Source organism: Mirounga angustirostris, unplaced genomic scaffold, assembly GCF_029215605.1.
Source record: "Mirounga angustirostris isolate CCGP_5_RB_7025 unplaced genomic scaffold, mMirAng1.0.hap1 SCAF_8, whole genome shotgun sequence".
In the NCBI taxonomy this organism is placed as follows: Eukaryota; Metazoa; Chordata; class Mammalia; order Carnivora; family Phocidae; genus Mirounga; species Mirounga angustirostris.
In genome coordinates this window covers 100,757,676-100,772,803 of record NW_026991716.1, presented here as the reverse complement: position 1 = coordinate 100,772,803, position 15,128 = coordinate 100,757,676, and the positions used below count along the sequence as shown (strand labels likewise).

General features: G+C 38.8%; 1 protein-coding gene across 1 annotated transcript; it reads right to left on the bottom strand.

The window, feature by feature from the left end:
• Window positions 1-282: 282 nt before the first annotated feature.
• RSPH4A (radial spoke head component 4A) lies at window positions 283-14,898 on the bottom strand. Its single transcript, XM_064598029.1, has 6 exons — window positions 13,826-14,898; window positions 12,214-12,448; window positions 7,066-7,809; window positions 5,800-5,950; window positions 4,797-4,914; window positions 283-2,476 (listed from the first exon to the last, which is right to left on the bottom strand). The coding sequence occupies exons 1-6, from the start codon at window positions 14,503-14,505 to the stop codon at window positions 2,233-2,235; spliced, it is 2,172 nt and encodes a 723-aa protein (XP_064454099.1). The 5' UTR covers window positions 14,506-14,898; the 3' UTR covers window positions 283-2,232.
• Window positions 14,899-15,128: the final 230 nt, after the last annotated feature.

Below are 15,128 nucleotides of genomic sequence, written 5' to 3'. Positions count from 1 at the left end.
AAGAAAATGATTGTAATCCAGGGTGTGAACCCAGGCTGTCTCACTTCCAAGCTCTTACATTTGGGTATTCTGCTTTCTTTTGTTATAAAACATATATAATGAAATTCCCTCCTCCTCACTTAGAAATTACCTTAATATTTAACAGGTATAGCTCTAAAAAGAGGGATTTGCTTTTGTTAAATATTTATACCCTTACCCATACAACTGTGAATTAGAACTTTGGGTTTAACATGTCCTGTAGGAAAGAAACTTTCAGATTCATGTTGGATGTGTCAAGTAAGATTGCAGGCAGGAATCCTACTTAAGCCAATTTGAGCAGAAGGGAATTCACTGAAAGATTATCAGAAGCTCAGAGAATACACCAGTAACTAGGAAACTGTGCTGGAACAAAGGCAATTCTAGAGGCTAGAATGTGATCTGATTCATAGCGGAACTACCAGGTTAGGAGCCGAGGTCGGATGTCTCTGCTCAAAATTCACATTCTAGAAAGGCCACATCTGATTGGCATGAGACTTTGCCATGGGACAGAGGCAGTTTCTCAAAAGGAAATCAGAGTAGATAAGGAAATGGATATTATACAACAACAACAAAAAAGCAACACGAAAAAGGAAGAACATACTTGAATACAGTTTTATGAATATTAGCTACTCCATCAAATAGTAAAAGCTGCACTCCAAGAATGAATAATATTGCCAATTAGAAAATTCTGGAAACCATCTTTCCTAATACTCTGTCCCTCAGACAGGTAACCAGGTTTCTACTTTATCTTGTTTCAAGCCACCATTACCTTTTATCTAGATAATGTAATAATCTCGTAACTGGTCTCCCTGTCTTGATCCTCTGTCAGTCTTCCACGTGTAAACCAAATGTTTTGAAATACAGATGTGATTTTGTGACTTCCTAGTTGAGTCTTCTTCATTGCTCCTGGATAAAGTCCAGACATTCCACACAACCTGGGCCTTGCTTACCTCTCCAGGCGCATCTCTCACCACTCTCAAAGTTCTACTCCTTCCAGCCTAAAATCCTTTGCCGAAAAAACAGTTGATACTGCCTAGGACCCTTCTTGCCATAGTTGTCCACCTCTTGGAAGTGCTTTCTGCAAGGCTTATGTCTGGATTAAATGCACCTTCTAAGTTTTTGATAACAGTGTTTTTCAAAGTGTAGATAGATCAGTGATCTGAGAACTGCCAGTCCTTGACAAAATAATTACAGAAATTAGAATTGCTGTGATATTTTATTTTACAAAAATAATGGCATTGGATTATAATTTTTATTTTTAAATTGGTACTTCACAGACTTTGAGAAACACTGTTCTGTGGTACCCTGTGACATTTTTATCACAATACCTGCTAAGTTGCAATCTGTTCTAATTTTCTATTTCTCTTTTCATATTCCCCTCCTTGAATGGAAGCTCTAAGATTTCAGGAGCAATGTCTACTTTTTAACAGTAGTCTCAGAGTGCCTGGCACATAGAGGACTTAAAAATACTTTTTTAGTGAATGGAAATAATAATTAGTTTTAGAGAAACAGTAGTAGAAAAACTGTAGTCTGAAGTCTTTGGATATCCCAGCTAGCCATCTCTGTGCAGATCATTTTTCCCCAATCAGATCAAACCAATTTCTATAGGATAAAGGAGTCAGACTGAGAACATTTTTTAAGAAGTAACAAGTAAAAGTGTTAAAATTTTGAGTGTTCCCAGCCTTTGAGCAGGTGATAGAATTATAAATCCTGTCCTCAACAAAACAAAAAACAACCCACCCCCCATACAAACATACATACACAATATTTGCATATAGTATCACAGACTGGTTAAAAAAAACATGCTCTGATTCAGGGATTATCAATAATTTTGGTCCCAGCACCCACTGACAAATATTAAAGTCCCCAAGAAGATTTTGTAGATTACATCTTTCCATGTTTGCCATATTAGAAATTAAACCTGAGACTTTTTTTTTTTTTCTTAAAGAATACACATTATTCTATTAGCTATGGCCATTAGAACAGCGATATAAGAACATGTCATTTAGCCTCTGGGAAATCCATCGAGCGTCTTTCTAGAAGTACATATTAGCTATTGCACATACGAAATTCCAAACCTGACATTTTCAAGGAACGACATTTTGCACATGAATAGTTGCCAATTTTATGTAATTCTATACTACATATTATATATGTAAAATCGGGTCCACACACAGTGTATGTGTACCAGTCTCACACAAGACTGGGCTGATACTATTCTTGGTCATAATCTTCCTCATCTTCATCTTCCTCAGTTTCTTCCATTTCTTCAACTGGAAGAGCAGCTGCTTTCTCCTGTATGGCTTTAAAAGCCCGCTCTTCTTCCACACTAGGATCATCCATTTCTGTAATTTCGGCTCCACTGGGGTATTCTTCGTAAACTGGTGGTAGAGCTGGGGGTGTATAGTTGTCTGGACTATATTTATGACCCCAGCCTATGTAGAAATTTTCGAACTTTCTATAAAGTTTGAAAAGAAAGTAGATGATCATTATATCATTTTTCAGTAAGAAAAGTTGATCCTTCTCTTCTGTAAAAGCTGATCACTCTCAGTGTCATAGTCCAGTAATTTTAAAACACTCCATTTGAAGTGCTGGGGATGAACTAGCCCTCAATGATTCTTCTACCACAGGACACTACTGTGATCCAAACTGCTTAAGCTGGTTAAGAGGCTGGCCAGACTCTGTCAAAATGTACCCTACACCTAGACCACCATCTTTAATCATTTAACTGCTATTTTCAGGAAAAACAAAACAACTAAGTTAAAAAGTTACTAATCCTCTTTAGAGTTAGGAAGACTTAAAAACTTGCCAACCTAGCAAATTGTTGGTATGGCGGAGGATGCTTGTGATTGGTTACAAACCTGTGTGTGGTGTTTCAGGCCCACCCAATATGCAGTTGTTAGGCTTTATCTGGCAGGCCTTGCGGGAAAACTGCTGTTTCCATGTCAAACTCAATGCACTGGCTAGTGCATTGCAGTCTCTAAAGGAAAGTTCTAGTCAAGGACTCTGACCCATCCGGCCTGCCATGCTCTTTGCATAGTTGAGTTCCTAGCACAGCTGCCTTCACTCTACTAGGTCTTATCGGAGGCCTTCAGCAAAGGTCTTCAGGTGCCTCTGCCAAGGCCTCCTTATGGGGTTGCAGAAGGGGGGCACCTTAAAGACACTTCTCTCTACTCTGACTCAGTACTCGGTACTTTTTCACTTCTAGCCCTTCCCCCCACCCTCCACCAGCTCCCTGGGCCCTTGAGGCCATAAAATTGCAGAAGCCTGATACCTGGGGACTCCTCAGTGAGATGACCTCTACATCTACACTGACCCGCCGACCTTCCATCAGTGTGCCATTCCATGAAGGAAAACGGGACAGGAGCAGTCAGAGTTTTCTCTTGCTTATATTGTCACAGTAAATGATCAAAAGCTTAATTCATTTTTGGCTTGTGACTTTAATGGCATCTCTCACATTTGGCCACTCAGCTCTCTCTCCAGCTTAGCTGAGCTTCTGACACTGGGTTCCCAGATGAGAAATGGAAGCACAATACAAATGCAAGTGTATGTTCTGGGTGAGGGATAAAAGGACACTGAGTATCGGGGCGCCTGGGTGGCTCAGTCATTAAGCGTCTGCCTTCGGCTCAGGTCATGATCCCGGGGTCCTGGGATCGAGCCCCGCATCAGGCTCCCTGCTCCGCGGGAAGCCTGCCTCTCCCTCTCCTACTCCCCCTGCTTGTGTTCCCTCTCTCGCTGTGTCTCTCTGTGTCAAATAAATAAATAAATAAAATCTTAAAAAAAAAAAAAAAAAAGGACACTGAGTATCCTCTTGATCCTAATTCTCTTGAAAGTGATAGCTAAAATAATACATATTTTAAATTATTTTTCATCAAGATATCCAACAAAAATTATATGAGATTCAAACTAAACAGTGCATAGAACTATCTCCATTAATCCTAGAAAATGAGTAAGTCTATTACTGAAATAATCAGAATAAAAACCATATTAGGACAGAAGTCTGAATTACTCTAGTGTTCTAAATTTGATGCTTTACTATGTAATATAGATGTCACTTGACTGAATCTTACAGCACACACACTTGACATGCCAAGATGAGTTAAAACAAGAGTAACCCCCTTCCTCCTTCCTGAGCATTCCTGCCACCAGCCTTGGCTCCAGAAACAGACACCACTGAGAAAATCACTCCAGTGAGAAAATAGCTTCACAGATTGTGGTGGTGTAGGTTCCCTGGGAGTGGTCAACTCGGCAACAGGAAGAAGCTCGTCGTAGGCAGTGACATTGTAACCGCTATGGAATCTGCGGACTTCATCATCTGCCTCCAGCCTCTTGCTCTCTCTTTATCTCAGCCCCATTTCGTAAGCTGTGAAATGGAGGACCTCTCTCCCCAGAGTTGTGATAAGAATTCATGGGGAAGATGTAAGTACAAGTGCTGAACGTGACATCTGGCTCATGGCCTGGACCTTCCTAGGTATCCCTCCTCCCGACCCCTTACTCTGGGTAGACTGCCCCATACTCTTTTTTCCCCCTCCCATCCTGGTCTGGGATCTCACCCCAGCTTTTTGTGAGTGGCTGCCCTGAACAACCACCAGGGCAGCCTTGTCTGTTACTCTGGGGTTACTCTAACTGCCTCACCCAGGTTTGTGCTTCACCTGGGGAAGCAGGTGAGGGAGGGGAAAAAGAAAAAACAAAACAAAAAACTGGAACATAACAACATTCCAGCGATAACTATAATTTCCAGCACTTAAATAATCATGATAATGGCTTTGTATACTTACTTGCCATTGGAAAAGGCATACGCTCCAGGCCAAAGGTTGGATCTCAGGACAGCAATAGCATATTGAGGAATGAGATTTGAGGACAGCCGTGTTGTCCAAGGCGGTATATTCTGGATTTCTGTTAACCAAAGAGAAATTCAAAAGCTTAACTCCTAAATAGATAGGGATCTACTGTGTAACAGAGATCTTTTTACAAATATTAAAACACACCTACTTGACATATAAAGAAAAATTAAACAGCAGCAGCTTAACATAAAATCAGAAGGATAATTTATGAACACTGTGGAACAACAAAATTTGATTATTTATATGCATGTATGTGTGCAGGTATGTGTCCATCTGTGCAACAGAAAAGTTTTATTAAGAGGGAGGAGAACTATGTGGTAGAGAGAATATTATTTAATGACCAAATAAAAGATCAAATTATTATTATGAAAGGGAACAAGAGTTGCAAGCATACTACTCCAAAACTGAATAGGAAGAAACAAGACTAAGGAGGACAAGAGTAGACTTAAAAAGCCCACAGTACCTCAGATGACTACGTCCTGTGTTTATGGCCATAGGTTATGGTCTGCAGAACGCAAGACAAGAATGGTACACAAGACAACTGTCAGCATTTCCCGTAAGAGCTGCAACCAATTTACATTTCTTCCCTGCATCTCTCCTTCACCCTCTGTCCGAGAAAGTTGGTGGTGAGGCCAGCTATATTCTCTAGTCCCCACTATCCCAAAACACATGAAGGGGAAAAGGGATGAAATTTTGGCTCCTGTTCACTTTTTATAGGTTTCCAACTCCCATTTATTACCATATAACATACACAGTGTATTATATATACATGCGTAAAAACACGATAGTATATATATGTATACTGTATATAGTATATGTACATACATAAAAATATACTACAGTATATATGTATACTATATATACTATATCATATATACATAAAACCTACATATGTATATAATACACATGGTATATTATATAGTTTGTGTAAAATTACCTAAATCTTCAGAGATTGGTGTCAAAAGAGGAGGCCCCACTTCCTCTTCCATATAGTCAGGCTCTTCTCCTTTTTCTTCTTCTTTTTCTTCATCTTCCTCTTCTTCCTCCTCCTCACTTTTTTGTGTGGGGTTGAACCAATTACAGCGACCCTGGGAATGAGTATTGCAAGATTTAGTAATCTAATGAGGACCTTAAAATATTGGAATATTCATTTGGATTAAAGCAATTATCTGCAGGAGGTCCTACTGTATGGGAATTTGATCAATCACTTACTCATTCAACATCCCAAGTACTAGGTTTTTGATCTAGCTTGTTTCAATCAAAAAATGGTACAATTTATTTCATAAATTTGCCAACTTCTTAAAGTTACAGAGCATTTATATTTTGAAATCAGCAAAACCTTAGTGAAAAAAATAATGCGCTTTACTAATTTGTAATAAATAATTTACGTGAAAGTGGTAGGGTACTATTATTAGTAGCAATAACAAATTTTTAAATGTGATATTAAGTTAGGTAAGGAGGTTTGGGGTTATTACTCATTTAAGTAACTCTTATCCAGAGATGTCTAAGAGTCCCTCTTCCATAGATCCAAGGATAATGACTTTCTACCTGCAGATGAGGCAGTATAGCAGGGTAATTAAGAGGATGGACGCCAGATCCATTCTGCCCATTCACATGTGACTCTCTTGCTTATTAGCTATATTCCCTTTCTCACATTTTCTAAACTCTCTGCCTCAATGTCCTCATCTGTAAAATCAGGATAATATTAGTCTTCCATACGGTTGCAAGGATTACATGAGATAATACATATCAAGTGCTAGTAAGAGCACCTGGCAGAGGAAGTGCCAGTCCAGCACTACTTGTTTTCATTTTTGTTATAATATTTTATTTTTCTTGGTATAAAAGCTCCATGTATTACAGAAATAGAATAAAAGAACTGTTCCCAAAATGGGAATGCATCTATCTATATTTAATGTATAAAATATAATTTCACCACACACATTCATCTAAATCCTCACGTAACTTGTCAAATTCTCCATAGAAATATTTATTTTATTTCTATTTGGAAATAAAAATTTGCTCAAAGATCCCAGATCTACACTACTTGGCAGTTTCATAGTACTCTGTGTTTTTATTTGATTTTTCAATGGTTTCTTTGTCTAGGATCTGAAGAACTTTGTTTTGTATATATCTGTGCATGGTAGAGAGAATTTAACAAAAATTTGCTGATTGGCTGAACAACTGAGAATTGCAAAACCCCTACCTGAGAGAGAATGTGTTGGACATGATGAACCCAATTGGATAGGGATTCCACGAGATCAATCACTTGGATGCCTTCAAAATCGGGGTTTTCTTCAAAGTTATCTCGCCTGCCTTCTACCTCTTCCTCCTCCTCCTCTCCTTCCTCTTCACCAAACTGATAGAATCCCAGAGGGCTGACATGGGTCCCTGCTGAAATTCTGGCAATTTGTGCTCGTAAGTAATTGCTCTCATTTCCTGGGAAAGGTGGGTAGCTTACAATGGGAGTCTCTAAATGCCCAGTGAAAAATTTCTTGATCTTTCTTGCAATAACAATTTGTGCAGGCGTAACCGATGGTAACTTCACCCATGGTCCTCCTGGTTCGTTGCAAACAAAATACACATATTTGTTGGCCCCTGTTCTACTTTCTTCTTTTGGTATAGGCTGTGGGGTCTTGTAAAATGTCCTTCGTAATTCCTCTTCGTCATTTTCATCAGCTTCGCTGTCTCCATCGTCCCTCTCTTCAGTTACATTTTCGTCTTCTACGTCCTCTTCATCTTCTCCCTCACGGAATTCTACTTCAGCTACAATATAATTCATTTCCAGACCCAAGATCTTGCCCCAGAAGCGGCATCTTTGGATTGGGTGGGTGTCAGTAAGCTGCTTGAGGGCAAGAAATACACGATAAGTCTCATCGGTGCCCAAACCAACTCCAGCTTGTTCAAAATAAAAAGCTGACTCCATTACATTTGGGAGAGAGTTTTCTGCCTGCGGATACAAAACCACTGTGGTTAATGTTAGAAAACTGCTTGCTTCCCTTTTCCTTTCTCAACATCTTGGTATTAGCTCTACCTTCTCTCTCCACCATGTCTTTGACATTTCTTGCAAGGTTTAGATCAAACTCTGACAATTCCTCTATTCCAATTTTTCTCTCATTACTTATAAATGTAACTTCTACCATTGTGTCTTATACTTACCAATATAATAGTTGCCTTGTATGTGTGTATCTTAGGGATAATTTAATAGGTATTATGAATAATAAAAATTCAACATCTTCTTTTTATAAAAAATATTTAAGTGGTCCCTTTACTATCCTGAAATAATAAAATATAATCGATCTCCCTACATATATTTAGAAAAAGTTTATATATGTTTGTATATATTACTATATTTTTCTTAGTAATTATTATGTACATATGATAATATTTAAGGTAAATAAAAATCAATATGGCCCTCTATATAAGGTAATATATAGGATAAATAAAAGGAAGATATAATAAAACAAGTGCTCAGACATGACTTCCCTTGAAAACATAATTTAGTCAGGTGTTTGCCCCTACTTATAATAAATACTTTTGGATTTAACATAAGGAAGAAAATAAAAAATGATTTTACAAAAAAAATAGAAGTGAAAAAGCAGTCTCAAGTGGACCCTAAGAAACATCTGTGAGAAAGTAGAGAATAGCTTTAAGATAGGGATCACTTGCAAATTTTAGATAAGTTTAGACAAATTTTAGACATTGAAGATGGAAAATTGAGAGCACTTTGCTGTCCTAACAAGTGATCTGCTCTTGTTTATATTATAATTTTGGTGTCAAAATAAGCATGATGACTTTTTACAATCCTCATCTCTTTCATTTTGGCATGTGTTGCACCGCTCACCTTCTTTTTCTTTTTTATTTGAGTGTATTGACACACGATGTTACATTTGTTTCAGGTGTAGCCATAGTGAAGTTTATACATATGCTGTGCTCACCACAAGTGTAGCTCCCATCTGTCACCATACAATACTATTACAATATCATTAACTGTATTCCCTACACTGTATCTTTTATTTCTGTGACATTCATTTCAAAACTGGAAGCCTGTGTCTCCCACTCCCCTTCACCCATTTTGCCCATCCCCCTACCCCCCTCCCCTCTGGCAACTATCACTTTCTTCTCTGAATTTATGGGACTAATTCTGCTTTTTGTTTGTTTGTTTATAAATTTGTTGTGGTTTTTTAGATTCCATATATGAGTAAAATCATATGGTATTTGTCTTTCTCTGACTTATTTCACTTAGCATTACACATTCTACACATCCATGCTGTCACAAGTAGGACAGTGTCATCCTTCTTTATGGCTGTGAAATATTCCCTTGTCCTTATCCATTTGTCTTTCAATGGACATTTCACTTGCTTCCATATCTTGACCATTTTAAATAATGTTGCAATTAACATAAGCATGCATATATCTTTTCAAATTAGTGTTTTTGTTTTCTTTTGGTAAATACCTGGTAGTGGAATTATTGGATCATACGGCATTTCTATTTTTAATTTTTTGAGGAAACTCCCTACTGTTTTCCACAGTGGATCTCACTCTTCATCCTACTCTGCCCTCTGTAAGTATTTCTTCTTAGTCTCTAATTGGCTCCTTTTCCTTAATTGAGCCCTAAATATTCATGTCCTCAAATTTCAGGCATCATTCAGTACTTTATGCTTAGAAGAGTGCTTCCACACTCTACAAGTGTTATGTGGTTGTTTAAAATCCAGCTCTCTTACTTTGACTTTTCTCCCATGTTCTACACCTGTTTCTAGGCACCTATGAGAAATTTCAGCTGAATAGTCTACATATACTTCAAATTAAGATTGCATTCATATTTCTTTCAAAACCTTCTCTTTTTACCAGTCTTTGCCAATAACATCACCATTCACTCAGTTTCCCAAATTAATTTCATCATCCTGTTTCTTCTGACTCTCTAGACTTTCATATTTAACTAGTTAGAGTCCTATTGATTCTACCATCTAAAGTGTAGTTCGCATTATTCCTTCCTCATTAGCTCATTTCTACCATACTAGTCTCCATCCTGACTCCTTGTCCTGGCACAGAAGGCTTCGAATGCTCTCCTTGCCCCTGTTCCAATCTTTCTTCTTTCATTCTCCTCCACGTTATTACCAGAGTTACATTTCTAAACCAAAAGTCAGACCATTGACATTTTCTATGAAAAGCTTCTATTGACTTCCCATCATATAGAAAAAAGAAATTTCTTATCAATGCACAAGAGCAGGCTGGCTTAAACACCTTGTTTGCTTTGTTTCTTTGTTCAAATCCATGTTCACTTCCCCGAACACTGCATAATGTCTCCTGACTTTGTATTGTTTTTTTTGCTCAGAATTTATTCCTTAGAGTCTTTATCTTGTGAACTTCTACTTGTCCTTCATGACCCAAATGAAATATCACCTCCAGTACAAAGTCTTGCCCAATTCCCAATAGTGGAGTTATTTATTGCTCCATTTGGTTTCATAGCTTGTCAAAACAATATAACAATTGCTAATATCCATTAAATTCCCAGTATGTGCCAAACCCTTCATATATAGTACTCTACCTCTTGAGTTGTTGCCATGTGATTATCCCTGAGGCTTGAAAAAGTTAAATCACTTACTCAGAGTCACACAGCAAGTAAGTGATTGAGCTAGGATTCTAGTTCCAAGCTCCTGTTTTTCCCACCAAACGATGCTATCTCTATTATTGTGCTAATCAAATAGTTTTATAGGCTTTTTTGCTTTTTTCACTAGACGTGAGCAACTTAAAGCCAGAAAAGTCTTTTTTATGTGTATTTCATTTCATGTGTATATTTTTTTCATGTGTAGCTGGCATGCGGTAGGTAGTCACAGTGTGAATCAATGGGTGAATGAATAAATGAAAGCTAAAAACTAGGAACAGGACTTCTCATGTGGTCAAAGACAGGAACAGAAACATGAACACTCTAAGTCTTAAGTCTGAGACAGAGTTGGTCACAAAGCTCATATTTCAGCGCTTCCAAGAGCTATGTGTCTTCCTGTTGCTGCATCTTTCTAGTGTCTGAGGTAGAACTTTTAATCTTCATCTGATGGCTCAGCTCTTCCTGGCTCTAAATCGTACTCCTCATTAGGAAGAATTTATGAAGTCTGGCTAGGGGGTTCAAGTTCCAGGACCAAAACACCTTATTTGTGTTCTCACTCCTAGTTTTTAGGATGCAGATCCCTACCATGTCAGACCATGCCTAGAGAGGACCCAAAGCCCCATTCCTGTACTGGAGTCTGACTTCTCTTTGATAAACTCCCCCCTGAGGGTGTCTGCCTCTCTGCCTGATCCCCACACACTGACTGCCCCCAGACTCGCCATCACTGTGTGTGGCTATTTAACCGCATGTTTAGAGTAAGATATTTTCAGAAAAGGTTCAGCCAATGTCAACTCCTTGACAACTATCACCTGCGCCTTCTGAGCACTCCGTATCCCACTGTGTCAGGTTGGTCTCCCCACAAAGCTGGCAGAGCCCTAGAAGATGAAGCTGCTGTCTAGATCCCCACTCTCCTATGTTTTTCTTGACTGAACTCTCCACCTTTTTCTGAAAATATCTTAGACCAAACATCAAATTTGCAAGTATACAGACATATTTTAAGTAGTCTAGTGGTAACACAACGTGGAAGCTCAGTAGACGTATAGTATAAATCACTCAGTAGTATAAATTACAAGCATGCAGGTATTCAGGAAACAGAACACTTGATGATATTTTAAAAATATTTGGAGCAAAAATTTCTGTGGTACAACTAATTTTATTCTTGAATGATAGTTTTTTATCTCTAACACCAGCTTTCTCTGTAAATATTTTCAACACTTTGTCTATAGTGATTAAAATAAATATTTTATCCCTCTCCTCTTATATTATGTCCCATTGATGTAAAATGCACAATATCAAGACATAATATGAGGAAGTTGCCTTGGAAAATAATGCAAATAACATTAAAGGTACTTCTAATTATTCTAGTAAATTAAAGGGGCAAATAAGCAACTTGTTTTAAAGCCCAACTTTTAACTGACAGTTCATTGATTCAATAAATATTTAATAAGAAACAGCTTTAGACCCACATCTATATCAGGTACTTTGAAGAATATAAAAGGTGAATCATTTTCTCTGATATCAAGGCGCTCAACCCCACAAACATATAACAAACAACCACGCCTATGAAATATTAAAACACAACGTAAAAAAAATAAGAAACCCTAAACATGGATATGAATGGTGTGAAATAAGATTGCAAGTACTATTTAGAAAACTATAAAAGACAGTAGATAAGAATTTCAAGCCACCCCCACTCATCTCAAATAAAACCTTAAGATCAAACTATTCAAATTTATAGACTTGACTTACTATTTCATCTTCCAGTTCTTGGTCAGCTCCTTCCAAATTTCCGTGGAGAAAAAGAGCCTTTTGCTTCTCTGCTATTTCATATATTGGAAGCATCTCATTCTCATTTTGGAGTGTATCTAATTTTTTCCTAAAATGTGCCATCTTCACATCTTGGCTGATACTTTCAATGATGTCCACAGCATTTTCAGGACGCTCATCTAAGACCTTGGTCAGCATATCAGAAAGATGATCATATCTACCCAAAAAGAGAAAATTCCAGATAATATCCATGTCAAACAACATTCGAAAAAGCATTGCATGTTTCAACCTGAAAATGCCTTTGTGTCAAATTATAAAATATGTTTATTAGATTTTAATTCATATTTATAGCTTTTTTAATTTGGAAGATATAATAATTTGTTTTAATAGAATGGCAAAAAAAGAGGATGAAATTCTTTTTGTAGGCTTTTTATTCAATAGAGTAAAACCAATATCAGAGCTTGTATTTTAGTAAAAGACTGTTTTAATTACAACAAAAAAATATTTTTCATGACTATCAAAATAAGATCTGCATATAAGAGAGTTAAAGTCATCTGTTACTGAGCAGTTTTTAAATGCAGGCTCTAAAGTACTTAGAAGATAATAGTGAATATTATAGAAGATATTAGTTTATGATCTCAGAGACTTAGCATTTGGCAATAAAATAAAATTTAGATATTTAAATAATGTCAGTTCCAAAATAATTCAGTAAAGGAAATTTTTCCACTTTGATGTTTTGTGTTCAGTTTTAAATTGTTAGTGAACTCTCAAGTACTTATAATGAGTTATTCTGGAATTTTAACAGTTTGTAAATTCATGCTTGTTATTTAACCCAGAGAATTATGACAATAAGTTTATATGACAAATTCAAGTAGGATCCACTACTGAGTATAAATCACATCCTTGAAACTTAGTTAATTGTAGTTTAAAACAGGGCTTTAGAAAAAATCTTTTGAATTGTCAATCTCAGGGTTTCTGGAAGATTTCTCACATTAAATATTAATTTAAAAAATTCTTCAGACCTTAAAATTATTGTGACCAATTCTCCTAGTTTGCCCCAGACTGGGGGGTTTTTCAGGATGCCGAACATCCAGTGCTCAAATCAGGACTTCACTATCTTCATGATCTCTTTTAAACCATTCCATAATTCCTAGGTTTTATTTCTGTGTGCCAAGGGTCTTTAAAGAAGTTAAAAGAATCCCCACCAAAGACCTATTTTGAGTTCTGTGATGCAAAGAGTTATTAAGCCACTAACTCTCTCCTACTAATGCAGACTTTTCAAATATATTTCTTTTTTTTTTTTAATTTTATTTATTTATTTGACAGAGACAGCGAGAGAGGAAACACCCCGGGGCGGAGGGGGGAAGAGAGGGAGAAGCAGGCTTCCCGCTGAGCAGGGATCCCAATGCGGGGCTTGATCCCAGGACTCTGGCATCATGACCTGAGCCGAAGGCAGACACTTAACGACTGAGCCACCCAGGCGCCCCTCAAATATATTTCCATTCACCCAGAGAAACACACTCTCACACAAAGATACTCACACCTCCTTTTCTTTGCCAAATCCTCCTCCCTCCTTTTTCCCTTTAAGACTTACAAATTTAAGCCAGACTTGCTACTGGTCTTCAGCAGGTAGGCCTTAGCACTCTGAATGGCAATCTCAAGCAGGCTGGGGGCCACTTCAGAGACCCCAGGCTCAGCGTGATCCAGATCATAGTTACTGTTTGAGTCCTCCTCCTGAAAAACGTTAAATCTCAGCTCTTTTTGTTCAGAGTTGTTATCGCTCATATCTTCTGGTCCATACAGGAGACGTTTGGTTTGCTGAGACTGCTGAAAGGTGTTTCCCTCTGATTGGCATGTTTGAGGAGCAGTCGATTCTCCTTTATCAGATGATTGTTCCAAATGGTGGGAGCGAGGTGTCCCAGCTTTGGGATTCACATTCACAGTGGTTTTGTCTGACTGCCACGGGGTCGCAAGCTCCTGTCCGGCCAGAGCCAGGGTTGAAGGAGTGCAAGAGTCCTCCTGAGGAGGGGAAGGTGGAGATGATGCACCTGGTCCCGTGAGGTCATCCAGAGGAGTGCTGGATCTAAACAGTGGGCTCTGGGGAAGGCTGCTTCTGGGTTGGGGTCCAGTTTCCGGCCACTGCTCCGACTCCAGGGGCTCAGATAACGCAGACTCGGGATCTTGGGAAGAAGCTGCTATTTCTTCCCATGGCCGCCCTGCTTCTCCCGGTTCTTGGTTTTCTTTTTCTTGCTTCAGGGATTCCAAGTCTTCCATGGAAGGAGTCAAGAAAAAACAAAGTTCTGGATGAAGGGGAAGTGCAGATATGGAAAGAGGCAACGCAAGGCAGTCGCTTTGCTGAGGTCGGCTGAGCGGTTTCTGGGTCCAGGCTGCTCTGCAAGGTGCAGCGTCCTATCTCCATAGCAACCCCAGGCAAGGGTTCCTCGAAGGGAAACTACGCACACCTGTGGCCGGGATTCTAGGGAGGAGACCAAGTAAAATGGAAATCCTAGATTTGTGATTTGGTGAGGTCTCTGCTCCTCTTCCTACCGCAGCCAATCGGGCCTCCAGTTGACCAGTCGGGGTTGGAAACCTGAGAACTGGCCCGGCGCCGCGAGAACAAAAGCAAAGGAGGAGGAGCCGGGAGAGTCGCGATCCAGCGCGGGAAAACATTCAGGGTCGGATAATTTTGATTCAAGGTGCGCGGAAAGGGGTGAGTCATGCATTTAGTGGAGAGATAATGCATTTACAGAGCTAGTGAGTGAGTGAGTGAGTGAGCGTGTGCGTGGTGCGACAGAGACACAGACAGACAGACCTTGGGAATCCGGGGCTGTAGGTGCGAATGAGGTGGCAGTGCGCAGACCAGGAGAGTCCAAGACTCACACTTAGAAGGCAGAGAT